Consider the following 14,195-nt stretch of genomic DNA (forward strand, 5'->3'; position numbering starts at 1 on the left):
GAATGTCTCCGGCTCCGAGGAGCTCCCAGTTTTGGGGGAGAGTCGGGGCCATGAAATAAGGCAGGAGAACAGGGAAGTGAGCCAGAGGGTAAGGTGCGGGCACACAGCAGCGGTGCCCACACAGGCCTGCCTAGCAGGGGAGGCGGCTTCCGGGAGGAAGTGACATGTAAGACGCCACCAGGAGGGGGCAGGAAAGAGCACTGCTGGTGGCAGCGACTGCATCTGTCAGGACCTGGAGCCCCCAGAACACGGCCAGTGCCAGCAACTAAAAGAAAACCAGAGCTGTGAAGGAGAGATGGCGGGAGACTGAGGGAGCAGGTGAGGCCCGGAGGGGCCTGCTAGGGAGCAAGGACGCCGTCTGAAGTGAAGCGGGAATCCTCTCGGCACGGAACGTCTAAAAGAAACAAATGCAGGGATGGAAATCAACGTGTGACGTGAATTACAAGTGAGGGATCATGGGAAGACCTGCTCTTCTCCGCACTGTGCAGACAGGTTTTGGGAAACGCGAGGGGCAGGTACCACTCTAGGAGAACCGAGCAGACCTGCAGTTCTGAAAGTTCAGGACAGGTAGGGGTTGGGAAGTCGTCTCTCTAGCTGTGACCTCTGAGGTCCTCCTGATGAATTCCCAGGGACTATGGTGGAGGAAGAGAGGCCAGCAGAGCAATCACCTTGAAAGGGGCCTCCTGATTCCAGGGAGCCGCCCAGTCCCAGGGCTCCACAGGGGCACCTCCAGGCCGCCACGGTGGGGATGGGGCCATGCCAGGAGCCGAAACCACAAATAAGGGGGCCCGGTCCATGGCTGCTCCTGTCCACCTGCAACCAGAAGGTATCGACTCCGGGCGGGGGGAAGCTGACGGAACGCCTCGGAAATCAAAGAAGGAAGGAACTGTAAGACGGAAGGAGGTAATGAAGTTTGGGAGGCCAGAGATGCAACACACCTTGATCCCATTCTGTAGATAAAACGCACTGAATGAAGTTCCGCCCAGAGCCATGTGTGTATAAACCTAAGAGCCTATGCTCCTACGTTGACTAGAGAGGGGTGTATTTAAGAATACACTCTCCCATCAAGCGCCTGCTGTAAGCTGCCACGGTTCCTACCCTGGAAAAGGCAGAGCATTCAGTACGCCTTGAGGTGGACAAATCAACACCTCCAGATCCTTGAGGTGATTCCCACAACACTGGCTTGAAAGGCCAGGTCTGCCCTGAAACTGATCCGTTTGGATAAAGGGCCCGTGGTTGCTTCTGGGGAAGTAGAGAACGCTGGAGACCGAAGGACGTGAGCCTCTGTCCCATCCTCGACAAAGCCCCGCACACAGGGCTTATCCCTTCAGGCCCAGAAGCAGGAGACACACTTGGGATTTTCGGTGCTTCTCAGAGCTGTCTCCTGCCATCTGAGAAACTCTTGCAGAAACACCTGTCGCGGTCCAATGTACTTGTCGCGGTCCGATGTGCCGCTTACAAACCCTTTCCCACTTGTCTGAAACAGGTAGTGAGACTAGACAACAGAAGTGCTCGTTTGTTGCCATAAAGCTCCAGACCTTTGCTCCCTGATACCTACATATTTTCCTAACCTACCTTTACATGGATTGCTCTGGGTTCCAATACTAAGATTTTATGGCATCCGTATCATGCCATTTGTGTGTGTGCTCTCTTCCGACCCTGACGTAAGCTAATCTACTCTTAGGGAGGTCTAGTTGTGCAATGTGGGTGGCTTTCTCCGTTCCAGTCTCACCAGAATTTTTAAAGCAGAGCCAGGATCACCAAGGACAGGTTTGGAGCCCAGGGCGCCTAGGAGCAAAGACTTGCCAAGAAGCTCCACAGCAGCCATGCTCCCTGCCATGTGGCCCCTACGTACGGGCCTGTGTGCTGAGCCCATGCTAGCCCTGGGCAGACGGGGGACTGGGCACAGTCCTTGCCCTCGGTGAGGCTACACTAGACGAAGCGGTACAGACGCGAGAGGCGCCAGGACAGGTGGGCAGCCTGGGAACCAGGTGTACCTCCCGTGGACAAAGGGCATGAAGGTCCACCTGCATGACGAGCATCAGACCAGAAACACAAGAAGCCAGACTGGAGAGGAACATACAGACCGAGGACAGCTTCCGGCACTGCGGCTTTTACAGGGGTAGCAAGATCCCGTAATCACTCATCACAGAATGAGCAGGTTTGACTGCCGCGGTGTAACACAGCCAGGACACGCCAGACAGCATCTTCCCAGAAAGAAAGGGAGGCCTGACTTCTCCCTCAGGGTTATCAGTCATTCCATGACTCAAAGCTTCTACATCTGGAAATCTGGGCTTGGAATCTGTCTGTCTAGCCCTGTAGCCTGGCTTCTGCAATATTCTGGGGAAAACAAGGGAGAGGTTTTCCGAGTGTAACTCAATTCACCACCTCAAGAGATAGGGGTCTCCCTTCACGGGTGTGCAGCGGGCTGAAGGGACAGATTCTTAGTGAATCCTCAATCCTCAAGTAAAACGTCCCCATTTTATGTGAGGATTGTGTTATTTTATTTTTTACTTTTTTTACTTTTGGCCGCACCTTGCAGCTTGTGGGATCCTAGTTCCCTGACCAGGGATTGAACACGGGCCCTCGGCAGTGAGAGCGGACGAGTCCTAACAACTGGACTGCCAGGGAATCCCCAGGATTGTTATTTTTAAATGACAGTTACCAGCAGTGGGTACAGGCAAGAGTTGTTCTTACAACAAATGGTACCTTCCTTTTCACCTTTAACTATTGCTTTTGAGAAGCATAACTACTGGGGAAAGCATCTCACATCTTTTTGTTATTTTGGCATCAGTATCAGTAAACAAGTGGATTTTTCGGCCTGACTTTGAAACTAGAAACATACTGCAATCAGCATTCCGATGACAATTCAGAGTTCAAGTCCATGGGGGAAGAAACAAGGAAATGTCAGCAAGCTGCAGAATCCAAGGCTTTGTGGAGCCGGAGAGTCTAAGGCACTTGATTAAGAATGAATGTCCTGTAAGAAGGAAAAGCCCAGTTCTGCAGGGCAGGGAGAAATGACAGCACCCCAGCTGCTGCTATAACTCAGGCAACATACAGAATGGGAAAGAAATCCAGGAGGGAGGATTTCAAAAGTGTGAGCAACTCAAGCACATGTCAGCCAGGTGGGCTGTCCACACCTGCCACGTGTGCTCAGGAGGAAGCTGGGAGAACCCTCCTGGTCCGGGCACCATAAAGTCCTCGGCTTGACCTGCGGCCAAGAGAGAACTCTTACAAGTCCACTTAGGAATCCCCCCCCCCACACCTTTGTCAGCAGGAATTTCAGCTGTGCCCTCGATGGCAGCTCCTTCGACACGGAAGATGAATGGGTGGCGATACTGAACTGTGCAGCCCCGAGGTCCAAGTTCCTTCTCATTATCCTCTCCATTTTTCTATCAAGGTGCTCCCTAAGGCTCACATTCAAGTCCACAGAAAGGGAATTCAAGGCTCTCGGAACAGGCTGCCTTTCACCCACCCAGACTAGAAACCAGCAAAGTGTCACAAAACCTCGGGACACTAAGACGTGTCTCCCCCCCAAAAAGTTCAGCAGGTAGGGCTTTTTAAAGGTCTTGAAGTTGTACAATTTTCTCCGAGGATCAAAAAAATACAGACCACGGAGCAGCAGCAGAAGTCAACAGCTTGCTTTTTATTTATTTATTTACTTTCAAAGTGTGTTTATTTTTATTTATCTATTTTTGGCTACGTTGGGTCTTCGTTGCTGCACGCAGGCTTTTCTCTAGTTGCAGCCAGCGGAGGCTACTCTTCGTTGCGGTGCGTGTGCTCCTCATGGCGGTGGCTTCTCTTGTTGCGGAGCATGGGCTCTAGGGCGCAGGGTCAGTAGCTGTGGCGCCCGGGCTCAGTTGCCCCGCGGCATGTGGGATCTTCCCGGACCAGGGCTCGAACCCGTGTCCCCTGCATTGGCAGGCGAGTTCTTAACCACTGCGCCACCAGGGAAGCCCAACAGCTTGCTTTTTACTATTTCAGTCTTATTTATATATTTAGGGCTGTCTTTGAAAAATGCCACGTGGAGATGAAAGAGCAGTTAAGCTGGTGAGTCCTGAAGCTCGGGTGACCAACTTCTCCCGGTTGCCTGGGACTTCCCAGGTTTTAGCACTGGACGTCCTGCATCCTAGGAAAACCAGGGCAGTCGATACTCTACAACGCCAAAGCAGCTTCGTTATCCTGGTTGAGTTTTCTATGTGTTATCTAAACTGCGCTCTAGGTTTGTATTTAATTTAATAACAGCATCTTGAGAAAGAAAGACGAATCAAATCAACTGGCTTGTTTTCTGAGCCCGTGTCTTCGGCTTACCATGAAACTGATGCCACCCAGCAACTCCAAACTTGGAATGGGGGGTGTCCTTAGAAGTCCAACTGACTCTGCGAGCCTCCATTTGCTAGGGGTTCCTGGTGACAATTTCAGACGCACACACTCTTAAGAGTCTGAAGTGATCTTGAGAAGACAGTAACAGCAAGCATCCCCTTGCAGTTAAAGGATCCTTTCTCTGGATTTCCAGAGCAGACGCTGTGCAGCCAGTTTCTCGATGTCTACCTGAAAATGCACACTGAGAAGGAATGAAGCCTGACTGTATGTGGAAGGGTAGGACGTGTGAGCTGAAGCTTCCCAGGCAAGTTCCACCTTCTGAAAAGGCGGCAGCCCAGGTCCACCAAAGACCAGGCGCTGATACACTCAGTTACAGAGACAATGCCACGGACCTGTGGGTTCCTTCAGTCCTCCCCCACCGGCTGCTCTGCTCAGCTATTCTGCCCCTGCCGTCAGACCGCACGGCTATCCTTCCCCAGTGCGGGAACCACCGATCTTTAGGAACACCTAGGTTGAAATCCACCATCACTTCTTCCTCCTATGCCTGCATCTCCTCCTCTCTACCTACAACGCAGGAGGGAGGGGGACCCCATGAGCCCAAGCCAGCCACTGCTGACGGCCCCCGAGCCTCTGCGGAAGAGCGGAAGCAGGCCAGGAGGGTTTGGCAGTGGGCGAAGGGTGGGGTTGAGACTTCACGGACCACAGAGTGAGTAAATCTGGGGACCAGAGGCATCGCTGATATCAACTTGTAGGGAACTTGCTCCGTCTGGGTGGGATCAATGTTTGGCCCACTTTCCCTCTCATTTCCAGATGATCACTTCCTATGATCTGGCCACACACAGGCGATTCTATTCCATTGCCCGGAGAGGGTCTCTCCTCCCTAAGAGAAGTGTTTAAGGTTTTCAACAACAGGAAACATGCCTGGGGTGAAGAAGCTTCCTTCAATGATGTCTATCTGCGGTACAGGGAACGCTTAGGGACACCTGTGCTACAGAAATGGCAGAATGAGGCCAAGCTGTGTGTCAGAGGGACCAAGGATTTTGGGCTCCTAAATAATCTGTGTAGGAGCTGAGATGAGGCTTGGGGTGAAAACCAGAAATACACATCCGGGATGATGCCAGCAAACTGGGCCGACTTTGAGGGCTTGGGAAGAAGATGCGGCTGTGAAAGGATGTGCCAGAAGGGAAATCTGAAGCTACGGTGACCAGTGGGAAGTGATGTCCTGGGGACACCACCCGAGGTCCCTTTCTATTAATCTTGTGCATGTGAGCTCTGAGGGGGACAGGCCATCCAGGGGCACCAGCGTCAGATTCCCTGGCAGCTGACCCATTCCAAGCACTCGGTGAACTTGGTCTCACACCAACCCCACTGCCGGCTGCAAAGCTGAGGCCCCCCCAGTTTCATGACTGCCAGCCTGTTTCTTAAGCCCCAGTTTCTGACAAGCCAGAGCATGTCATCCTGCTAGGATTCCACAAGCTAGGCACACAGCTGGGGCCACACACTGACTGTTTATTTGGTCCAAAGGCTGGGTCTGTTTTCTACCCCACCAACGCGTGCGAGACATCTGCTGGGATTGAAACTTGTGGTTCGGGTCCAAAGGATGATCTTTACATAAACACTTCCATAGACACCTGTGTAATAAGGAAACCGTATCTGTTTCCCTCAAGAATAGAAATGACCTCTTCTGGGAGATCTTTTTTTTTTTCCGTATGCGGGCCTCTCACTGTCGCAGCCTCTCCCGTTGCGGAGCACAGGCTCCGGACGCGCAGGCTCCGCGGCATGTGGGATCTTCCCGGACCGGGGCACGAACCCGTGTCCCCTGCATCGGCAGGCGGACTCTCAACCACTGCGCCACCAGGGAAGCCCCCCCCTTTTTTTAAAGGAAGTGGACAGTCTCCCACTTCCACAGCGCCCGAAGTAAGTTAAAGGTAGAGCCCAGTGCTGCTGGAGCATCCTGTCCAAGAAAACATCTGAGAAAACCAGCACTGCTGGCAGCCCAGGGGAGCTGAGGGGGTGATGCGGCAAGGCTGGGGAAGGAGAGGCTTGTGGGGCAGGCAGCTCGGTCCAGCAGCAAACTCCGTACCCTGTCATAAACTCTTGGCCTTGCCTGCCTGCCGGTCCAGGAACACTGGTCAGGGTGGTCATCTGGGATCTTAAATCGGCTAGCTAACGAAGGAGCTGTCTAGATCAGCCCCTGCAGAGGGGGTCCAGCCTTACAGACCACGCTCTCTGATGCAGGCAACACTCTGCAGGTGACGCACTTTGACTGCAATAGAACAATTCAGGGCCCTCACCACGCTGGCCTGTTTCCCCACAAGCTTGATTCAGTCGTTTACTCTTGCTCCAGTCCTCCTTGTGTGCAAGACCCTGCCGAGATCCTTGGGTTCAACAGGACACCACGTCGAAGGTGATTCGTGATAGAGTCAGGGTCCAGCCTGATGGAGTCCGTGTGCAGTGCCTGTGCGCACAGGAAATGAATGCCTGTCCACCAAGAGGAGAGCCACACGGCCCCAGGTAAATGCTGGTTTTGAAGGGGCCACTGGGGCTGCTACAGGCCCCACCTAACATCTGTTTGAATGATACACGTTTGGTGCATCTCAAGCCTATTGCTCTCAGACGCCCAACCCCACCCCATTACAGGCGCATTACCTTATTGGAATCCCACCCTCCAAAAAGCATGCCAGTTTCCTTTTTGGTAAATAAACTACCTCATCGTCAAAAGTTACGAGGATACACGGGAGCTGGCACAGCTATTCCACCAAGAGGACAAACACAATCTTTGTAGAAAACTATCTGAAAATGTCAGACTGTTTAGCCAAGTTCTTTTCCTTGGCTCCCTGGAGAGGAACAGGCTGTAGGTTCTGCTCCTTGAGATCAATGCAGGTCCCCTGCTCCATGGCCAGTACGAACGAGGGTGATGACCGACAGTACTGAAACCCAAAGCCACCAACCTGGGCAAGATTTCCCCAACATTTAACCACTTAGGTCCTCAGCACAAGTGGCCAGTAAGCTTAGCGGTCCTTCTGCCATAATACATCTCGGAGATAACCCAGGGAGTGAGTGATACAGTGTGATCAGTGTTTGAGACCATTTGGTTCTATCACCTTTCGAAACTTTCCAGACCCATTCTCCATGATGCAGAACTTTGGGACTTGAGTTAGCAACACATCTGCATGCTCCCAAATTTCTTATTAAGGAAAGTCAGGATTCTGCCCTTGGACATCCCCTTGAATACCTCCTCCCATCTGGAACCAAAGAATGCCAGTCTAACTCAGCTGCTGGGGATCTGTGGCTCCCAACAACTTAGACTAGAACAGATCCGTTCCAGGTACCTGCCGGAGAATATACCTGAAACTCACTGCCCTCTAAACCTTCACCCAAAGCTTAGCTGTATAGACAAAATCGGTGAAGGATTACGATGAAGGTCATGCCACCCCGTCATGCTCCAGTAATTCCAAATCTACTTCTAGATTAAGCCACTCCCTTAGGGAACTGTGTACCTGCATCAATAATTCCAGTTCCCAAGAGACTGGCATTAACTGAAATGCACTTTAAAATGACACTGGCTCTTGCCTGCCCTACAATTACATAACAAAGCCCCACTGTGCTCCTTTGCTGGATTCCAATAATATCCATGCATACATAGGAAAAAAAAAAAAGACGGCACTGAGGGCCATGAGAAGCAGCAGACTGTGTGGGAGAATGTTTGAAGATCCGATGCTGTTACATCACCAAGAGGTTGAGATGAAAAGTAAGTGGGCATCAGCCCTCCTACAGGAACGTTCCAGTACCATCTTTTGTTGTTATCATCTTTCCCCCTTGGCAAGTAGGAGCAAATGCCCCTCTGATGGCACCTGAGCTTAGCAGGTGAGCGTAAGGTGACTTAAGATGCATCGTCAATCAGATCTCACTTTTTTTACTTCCCAGCAAGAAGATGGTGATTGCACGTCTCCCTCTAAGTAACATAAAGCAAATGGGTCAATAATTAGGCTTCGCTCTCTGACGGGGTCTTTGGAAGAACGACGCCAGGGAAAAAGGGCAGCCTCCTTGTTGATGGAGCAGCTCTGCGGAGAGAACCCTAAAGACCTGGAGAGGGACAGGACTGTCACAGGCAGGTCTCATGGGATGGTATTAAGTCTCTGATTTGGAGGTCACTGGAGAAGCAGCCTGACTCTACTCCCCAAATAACCCCAAATAAATCAAGCACAAAGGAATTTCCTCTGTAAAAGAAGGAGTATAGATCTCAAAAGTCTACTTAATGGTGAAGCATGGGAAGCATTCCATCGACAGGAGAAACACACCAGAGACACCTAAAGAAACATGCTTTTGAACACGGTTCAGAAAGGTGAAGCCACTGCTGTAAGACAAGAGGGAAAAGGGCAATTCACCCCAGCAAGCAAATTACACAGCGAGGGTACCGTCTGTTACCCATCCTATTGGAAAGGTTTTTGAAAAAGGGAAATGTTCCTGAGAATGCAGGGAAAAAAGCCAGAGGAGATGAACTGATGCCGTCTTTCCAGGAATTTGGCACTACATACCCAAAGCCCATAAAAGCATACGCTGTTCAACTCAGGAAGGCTACGGGTAGGAATCTGCGGGAAATGGATGAGGACACAGAAGCGTCAAAAGAAGACACTGATTAGAGTTGCTTACAACAGCAAAAGTCACTCAAAATGTCAATGTACTGCCAGATGTCTGTTCTGGAGATGCTGTTAAGTCAGTTAGGGCACGTGTGCAGAATGAATGTTACGTAACTATTTAAAATGGTGGCACACATTTGCTGACACGGGAAGGTGCCTATGATCTTGCATCGTCTAGGAGAGCAGGCCACGTGCCATGTGCACAGGGGGACTGCATGCTTGTGGAAGGAAGAAGCACAGGGTGTAGAAATGGCTGGGGACATACAGCCCAAAACGTGAGCAGTCACGTTTTCCAGTGGGTATTTGGGGATTTTCATCTTTTGCAGTACGTTTATTTCTAACTTCTTGCCAGTCACTGCGCAATTTTTTTTAAAGTATTTAAAATGAAAAGCTTAACAATGTGATATAATCAAACAACCAGCTCATACTATATATTCTAATCTACGCGTTTGTCTACATCAAGGCAGATAAACATCACGCAGGATTCAGGGAATGTGTCGTCTTGGAATAGGCATTACACCCCGTCTTCAGGTTTTACCACTTTCTAAAAGAGCTCACCGTGGGTGGAATGTCTACTTTCCCCCCACTGATGAAATTAATTGTCTTTTAATCTATCTTATAAAGATCACCAGTATAAGAGATTCTATTACACAGAGAAAACGAACTTGCCTCACAAACTGGTATGTGTTCTTATCGGACAATAAAAACTGACTCATGAATTGCATGTAATTCTTGTTTTGGTTCTCAGCTGCTCAAGCGGACCCTGGGTTCCCTAGTCTAGATTTTCAGACAGATCTCTTTTTTTTCCTCCTTTCTCTTTTACTACTTGCTCCTGTCTTTTTACTCTCACTTAAAATTTTTACTCTCATTTAAATACTACTTTAACCTCCAACAGAGCTGAAAGGCTTGACTGTGCTGGGACCCCCTCTGCCCCTCCCCGCCCAACACCTGCTAATTTCTCCGAAGGAGCGATACTCACATGTAAACTTGGATGATAGGTCAGCACACCATTGTCACACAGGGTGACGTATTTCTTTTTCCATTCTTTGTTCAGTGATTTGCCACTTCGCTTCAGCAGCATGCCCTGTAAGGAAAAAGGAGGCAGACAGAAATTAGTAAATATAAAGTACTGGGTCCATTTTTTAAAAAAAGAGCAGGCACATAGGTAATTTTTAAATTGTTAAACTTTCATTTTCTCTATACCATCTTCAAATGGAAATGACACATTTTTAGCTTGGTAATTTGATTTTCTCCTTTCTTTTTCATACGATATATTTATAGTCAACCAATTTCCTTTTGTGTATGTGTGTGTAAAACTTAACTTTATGCCATTAATGAGTGCTAAGATATGCCATTGGTTCAACAAATATAATACAAACCATCCTGACGTGCTACATCATACCTTTTCTTATAACTAAGTTATAAGCACATGGAGCCCCTAAAGGTATTAAAAAGGAACCTGCATTTCCTTTTCTAAAAATAAGACAGTAACCATATTCTTACCTTATGATATTTACAAATAACATTTTTTATAGTTTTTCATTTCAGATCTTAATTTATTAAAAATGAAATTCCATTTGCAAGCTTAGCAAAGGCATTTAATAGATGAACTGTGTATCATTTACTTTAACCCATTTTTAATGAAATCACATTAGGGCTTCTTGAAAACCATTCAAAACTGGAAACCAACAAACTTCGGAAGTATATTTGATCCAGTCTTCCTTAGATGACTGATGAGAATTTATTCTTGTTTTAACTACCAATTCCCAGCAAACCTTCTGCCTTGTTTGTAGGTTTTCCTGAGTTAAGAAAACTGAAGGCAGCCCTGAGCTCTGCCAGGCCCAGCACCTCGACTTTGCACTTTCTCTTTCCCTTTTGGGGCTTCGCGCCTTCCGTACCATTTCAACTTGAGCTTTCACATCTGGGTTCATCTAACTCCTGTTCACGGAAAAGAAAGAACACAGAAGAACCTCCTTCCTTGCCCTTCCTCTTGCTGCCCATTTATAAACCTACACAATGATGATTATGACTGAGAACACATAAGACTAATGCTAGTGAATTCACCCAGATCGAGGCAGAAAGAATGTTGTAAGTTTGAGATAGAATCCGACACCTTAAAGAAGCAGAGGCATCCTGAGTCCCCTTGGGAATTTTTACCAGCCTCCATCCACCTCCTGACTCTCTTGATCGGAACCAAAATACAAGAAAAAAATCAAGTAAGCATTTTTTTATGTAATAGAATTAAGTTGCAATTAATTACCGATATTGTGACATTAGTTTTACACCAAAGTTTACAAATATAGTGGATTATGAACCAACTCGGGACTCCGACCACAAACGTTTATTGTCGCTGAAAGAAAATATTTCAAAGTTTGAGGCAACCCACAAGTAAACCTTTGGAAGAGCATTTCTTTCCAAGTTCTTACTTAAAGAAAGCACGTGACATAAAGCTGCAGACCTTGATTTCTTGGAATCTCGACCAATATACACCAAACATGGCACTGAGACCAACAAAGGGAAGCAGGCCCAGAGGAAAATTTTACTTACAAACCAAGGCGACGCAAGTTCCAGGACATAGTAAGAACCAGTGGGAGAGGGGCGGTCACCACTGGTGACAATGAATTAGTGACAATGAAAAAGCAACACTTAAAATCATGAAATGTCCCTCCCTGGTGGGATTTCTAAGATATTAAAACTCAGCATAATAAAACGTGACACAAGTTCTTCTGCAGGCTCACATTTTCCCACCACCATCCATTTTAGCTGGAATTCCAACAATACCAGGGGCTGGGGTTACTATGTGTCACTGGTGGCTGAGAGCCGCCCTGGGCCTCAGAAAGCTTTTCCTCCAGCCTCAAACGAAATGCAGGCCTCAGGTCACACCCCGGGGCTCCGTGCAGAGGGACGTACAGAAGTCTTTCAGCTAGCACGTGGGCACTTTCAAGAGCAAATCCTACGCTCCCTGGTGAAAGGTATAAAGACTTATTTCTTAAGGGAATAAAGGGAAAATTTATCAGGAGGCCATGTGAAGAGACGACGTCATAGTTTTCTGGGAAATTAAATTAGGCCAATTTGTTTGGTCCTAGGAAAACTTAATGTCTTGTTGAAAAAAAAAAAAAATCCAAGTCTTGACAAATCTTGTTGAAAAAAAAAAAATTCAAATCCAAATCTTGATTATTCAAATGCCGCAACATTCAGCAGACCTGAACACCCTGGTGGCCTAGGAACCGTATTTCTGCCCTTAAGTCTTGGCCCCAGCTGGGTTTATTATCCCACCCCTCACAGCCCACCCCAAGACTGCAGTAGAGACTGAACCGATTGGCCGCCTGGCTCCCCACGTCATGCTGCACGCAAGATGGGGTCGCCCAGCTGCTGGTCTGGGCAGAGCTGGACCAGGGAAGGCACACTTTTCTTTCAGCGGCTTGAGTGCTAGCAGGTGCTGATGCGTTTCTAAGTGTCGTCATTTTTCTCTCTCTCACTCGCTCCCCATAAGAAGCAGGGCAGGGGTAGCAGAGTTATGACGGCTCCCTCGTTACAGACGTGTACTCTGACCACAGAGGTAAAGGAGCTCGTTAGTGATGGGAGGTGACAGGACCAGCCACCGTGCTCTCTTCATTCCTGTCATTACGCTGGGCTGCTGAGTTCTGGCCTGTGGGCAAATGACCACAACGGTCAAACTGACCAGTGTCCCCCACCACTGCCTGGCCTACGGCCTTCAGTCTCGAAGCACCAGCTCGTCCTCCCAGGGCACAAAACCCAAACCTGAGAGCGGCGGGTCACCCAGGATCCTGGCAGGCACCTCCAGTCCGGTTCCTCTCTTGAGAGGGCACTGAGAATCCAGGATTGCAAGGGAATATAAAATACCAGTAGCACTCGGTCCGGTATTTTACATTCACGCAGTGAAAGAACAGATAAGCACCATTCTAACATGAACAAATTCAAATCTGTTCCTGAAAATACATTGTATATGGATCCAGAGGAAGGGGTTTCTGTTTGCTAAATCTTAAGAGTACCCTGAAAATGCCCTAAACTCTGAGTGTCCTGGAGAGAGGGGAGACCGGGACGAGGATTTATGGAAGCAAATCTCCAGCTTTACTAAAAGATCCCAGGAAGCGGGTGGTCAGGCTGTTGCAAGTGGAGAAGGCCAGACCTCTTGATGGGGTGGAGAAGGTCAACGACGCATAGCGGAGCCAACGGTCCAGGAACGGCGCCCTGGACTGAGCAGGGAACGCAGGGTCCGCATCTGCATTTCCAGATTTCCTGATGACCCAAGAGAAGAAGAAAAACTGGAGCTTTAAGTGACGGCTCCTTACTTTAGAATGTCAGCAACGGACTATACACCATCTGTGTGTAATTCAGGCCAAACCCGACACGTCTGCAGGCCAGACGCAGGCACCTCTGTGTCTGCGACCTCCGGCCAAGAGTTAGCAGAAGGCGGTAGCGGGGTCTGGACCAAGGTGCTGGCCCTCCCACGGCTGGGCCACGTGGGACCTCCGTCCTATCACCCAGACGACAGCCATCCACAGGCTTGCACTTCCTGGAAGGGGAGTCCCGGGAAAGCCCAGGGCTGTGGATTAATGCCCACAGCTCTGGACGTCAGGGTCCGCTTCTGCACTTACATGTGTGAACCTTTAGAAAAGGTCATGCAAAACACTAGGAGAAACCAGCAAACTGTGTGGTCTCTCCATAAATAATGAGAAGAGCCCCATCCTGAAAAACATGATGAGACGTGAGGTCTTTGATGAGTCGGGGGCGTGGGAGGCAGCAAAGCAGGATGAACTTTTGTAATCAGAGGTTTAACTGAAGTTCAAACGAGGAGACTCAGGAAACAGCTTCTGTGGATTAAAGATGTGTTTCCTTTTGCTTTCTTCCCATTTCTTTTCTTAAATTAATTCTGAACCCTGATTTTTAGAGAGTATTTGTATCAAGTGGGAATCACAGAATTTCAGAATCACAGGAGACTCTGGAAGTCAAACCATTCCATCCTGAATCTGCTAGACCAATATTTGTGCTTGATCCCTGCCCGGGGTCACCCTGCTCAAGAATCCCTGGGGACAGTGAACCCATGGGCCTGGACCCCTACAGCTGCCTGAGCAGGGCTCCGCTGCCCTCCGGGGGGCGAGCCTGGTCTGTAACTCTGGAGTGCAGCCTGCTCCCAGCATGCCCTTCTCTTCAGGGACCAAGGACAGTTGCCACAAAGACCCAATGAGATGTCACACAGCTACACAGCCA

General features: G+C 49.1%; 1 protein-coding gene across 12 annotated transcripts in view; it reads right to left on the reverse strand.

Annotated features, from left to right (window-relative positions):
- The window catches only part of AGAP1 (ArfGAP with GTPase domain, ankyrin repeat and PH domain 1), a 556,588-nt gene that overhangs the window by 192,415 nt on the left and 349,978 nt on the right, over positions 1 to 14,195 (reverse strand). For all 12 annotated transcript variants that reach the window (XR_016394007.1, XM_089916180.1, XM_089916184.1 and 9 more), the window contains one exon: positions 9,943 to 10,047. Coding sequence is in view for 11 of the 12 variants with exons in the window: in XM_089916180.1 (XP_089772306.1) it covers positions 9,943 to 10,047 (105 nt within the window). In the remaining variant the exon portion in view is untranslated. The remainder of the gene's footprint in view (positions 1 to 9,942; positions 10,048 to 14,195) is intronic.

Source organism: Delphinapterus leucas, chromosome 8, assembly GCF_059928025.1.
Source record: "Delphinapterus leucas isolate spDelLeu-1000000601 "Yukka" chromosome 8, BTC_Dleu_Yukka2, whole genome shotgun sequence".
NCBI classification, from domain to species: domain Eukaryota; kingdom Metazoa; phylum Chordata; class Mammalia; order Artiodactyla; family Monodontidae; genus Delphinapterus; species Delphinapterus leucas.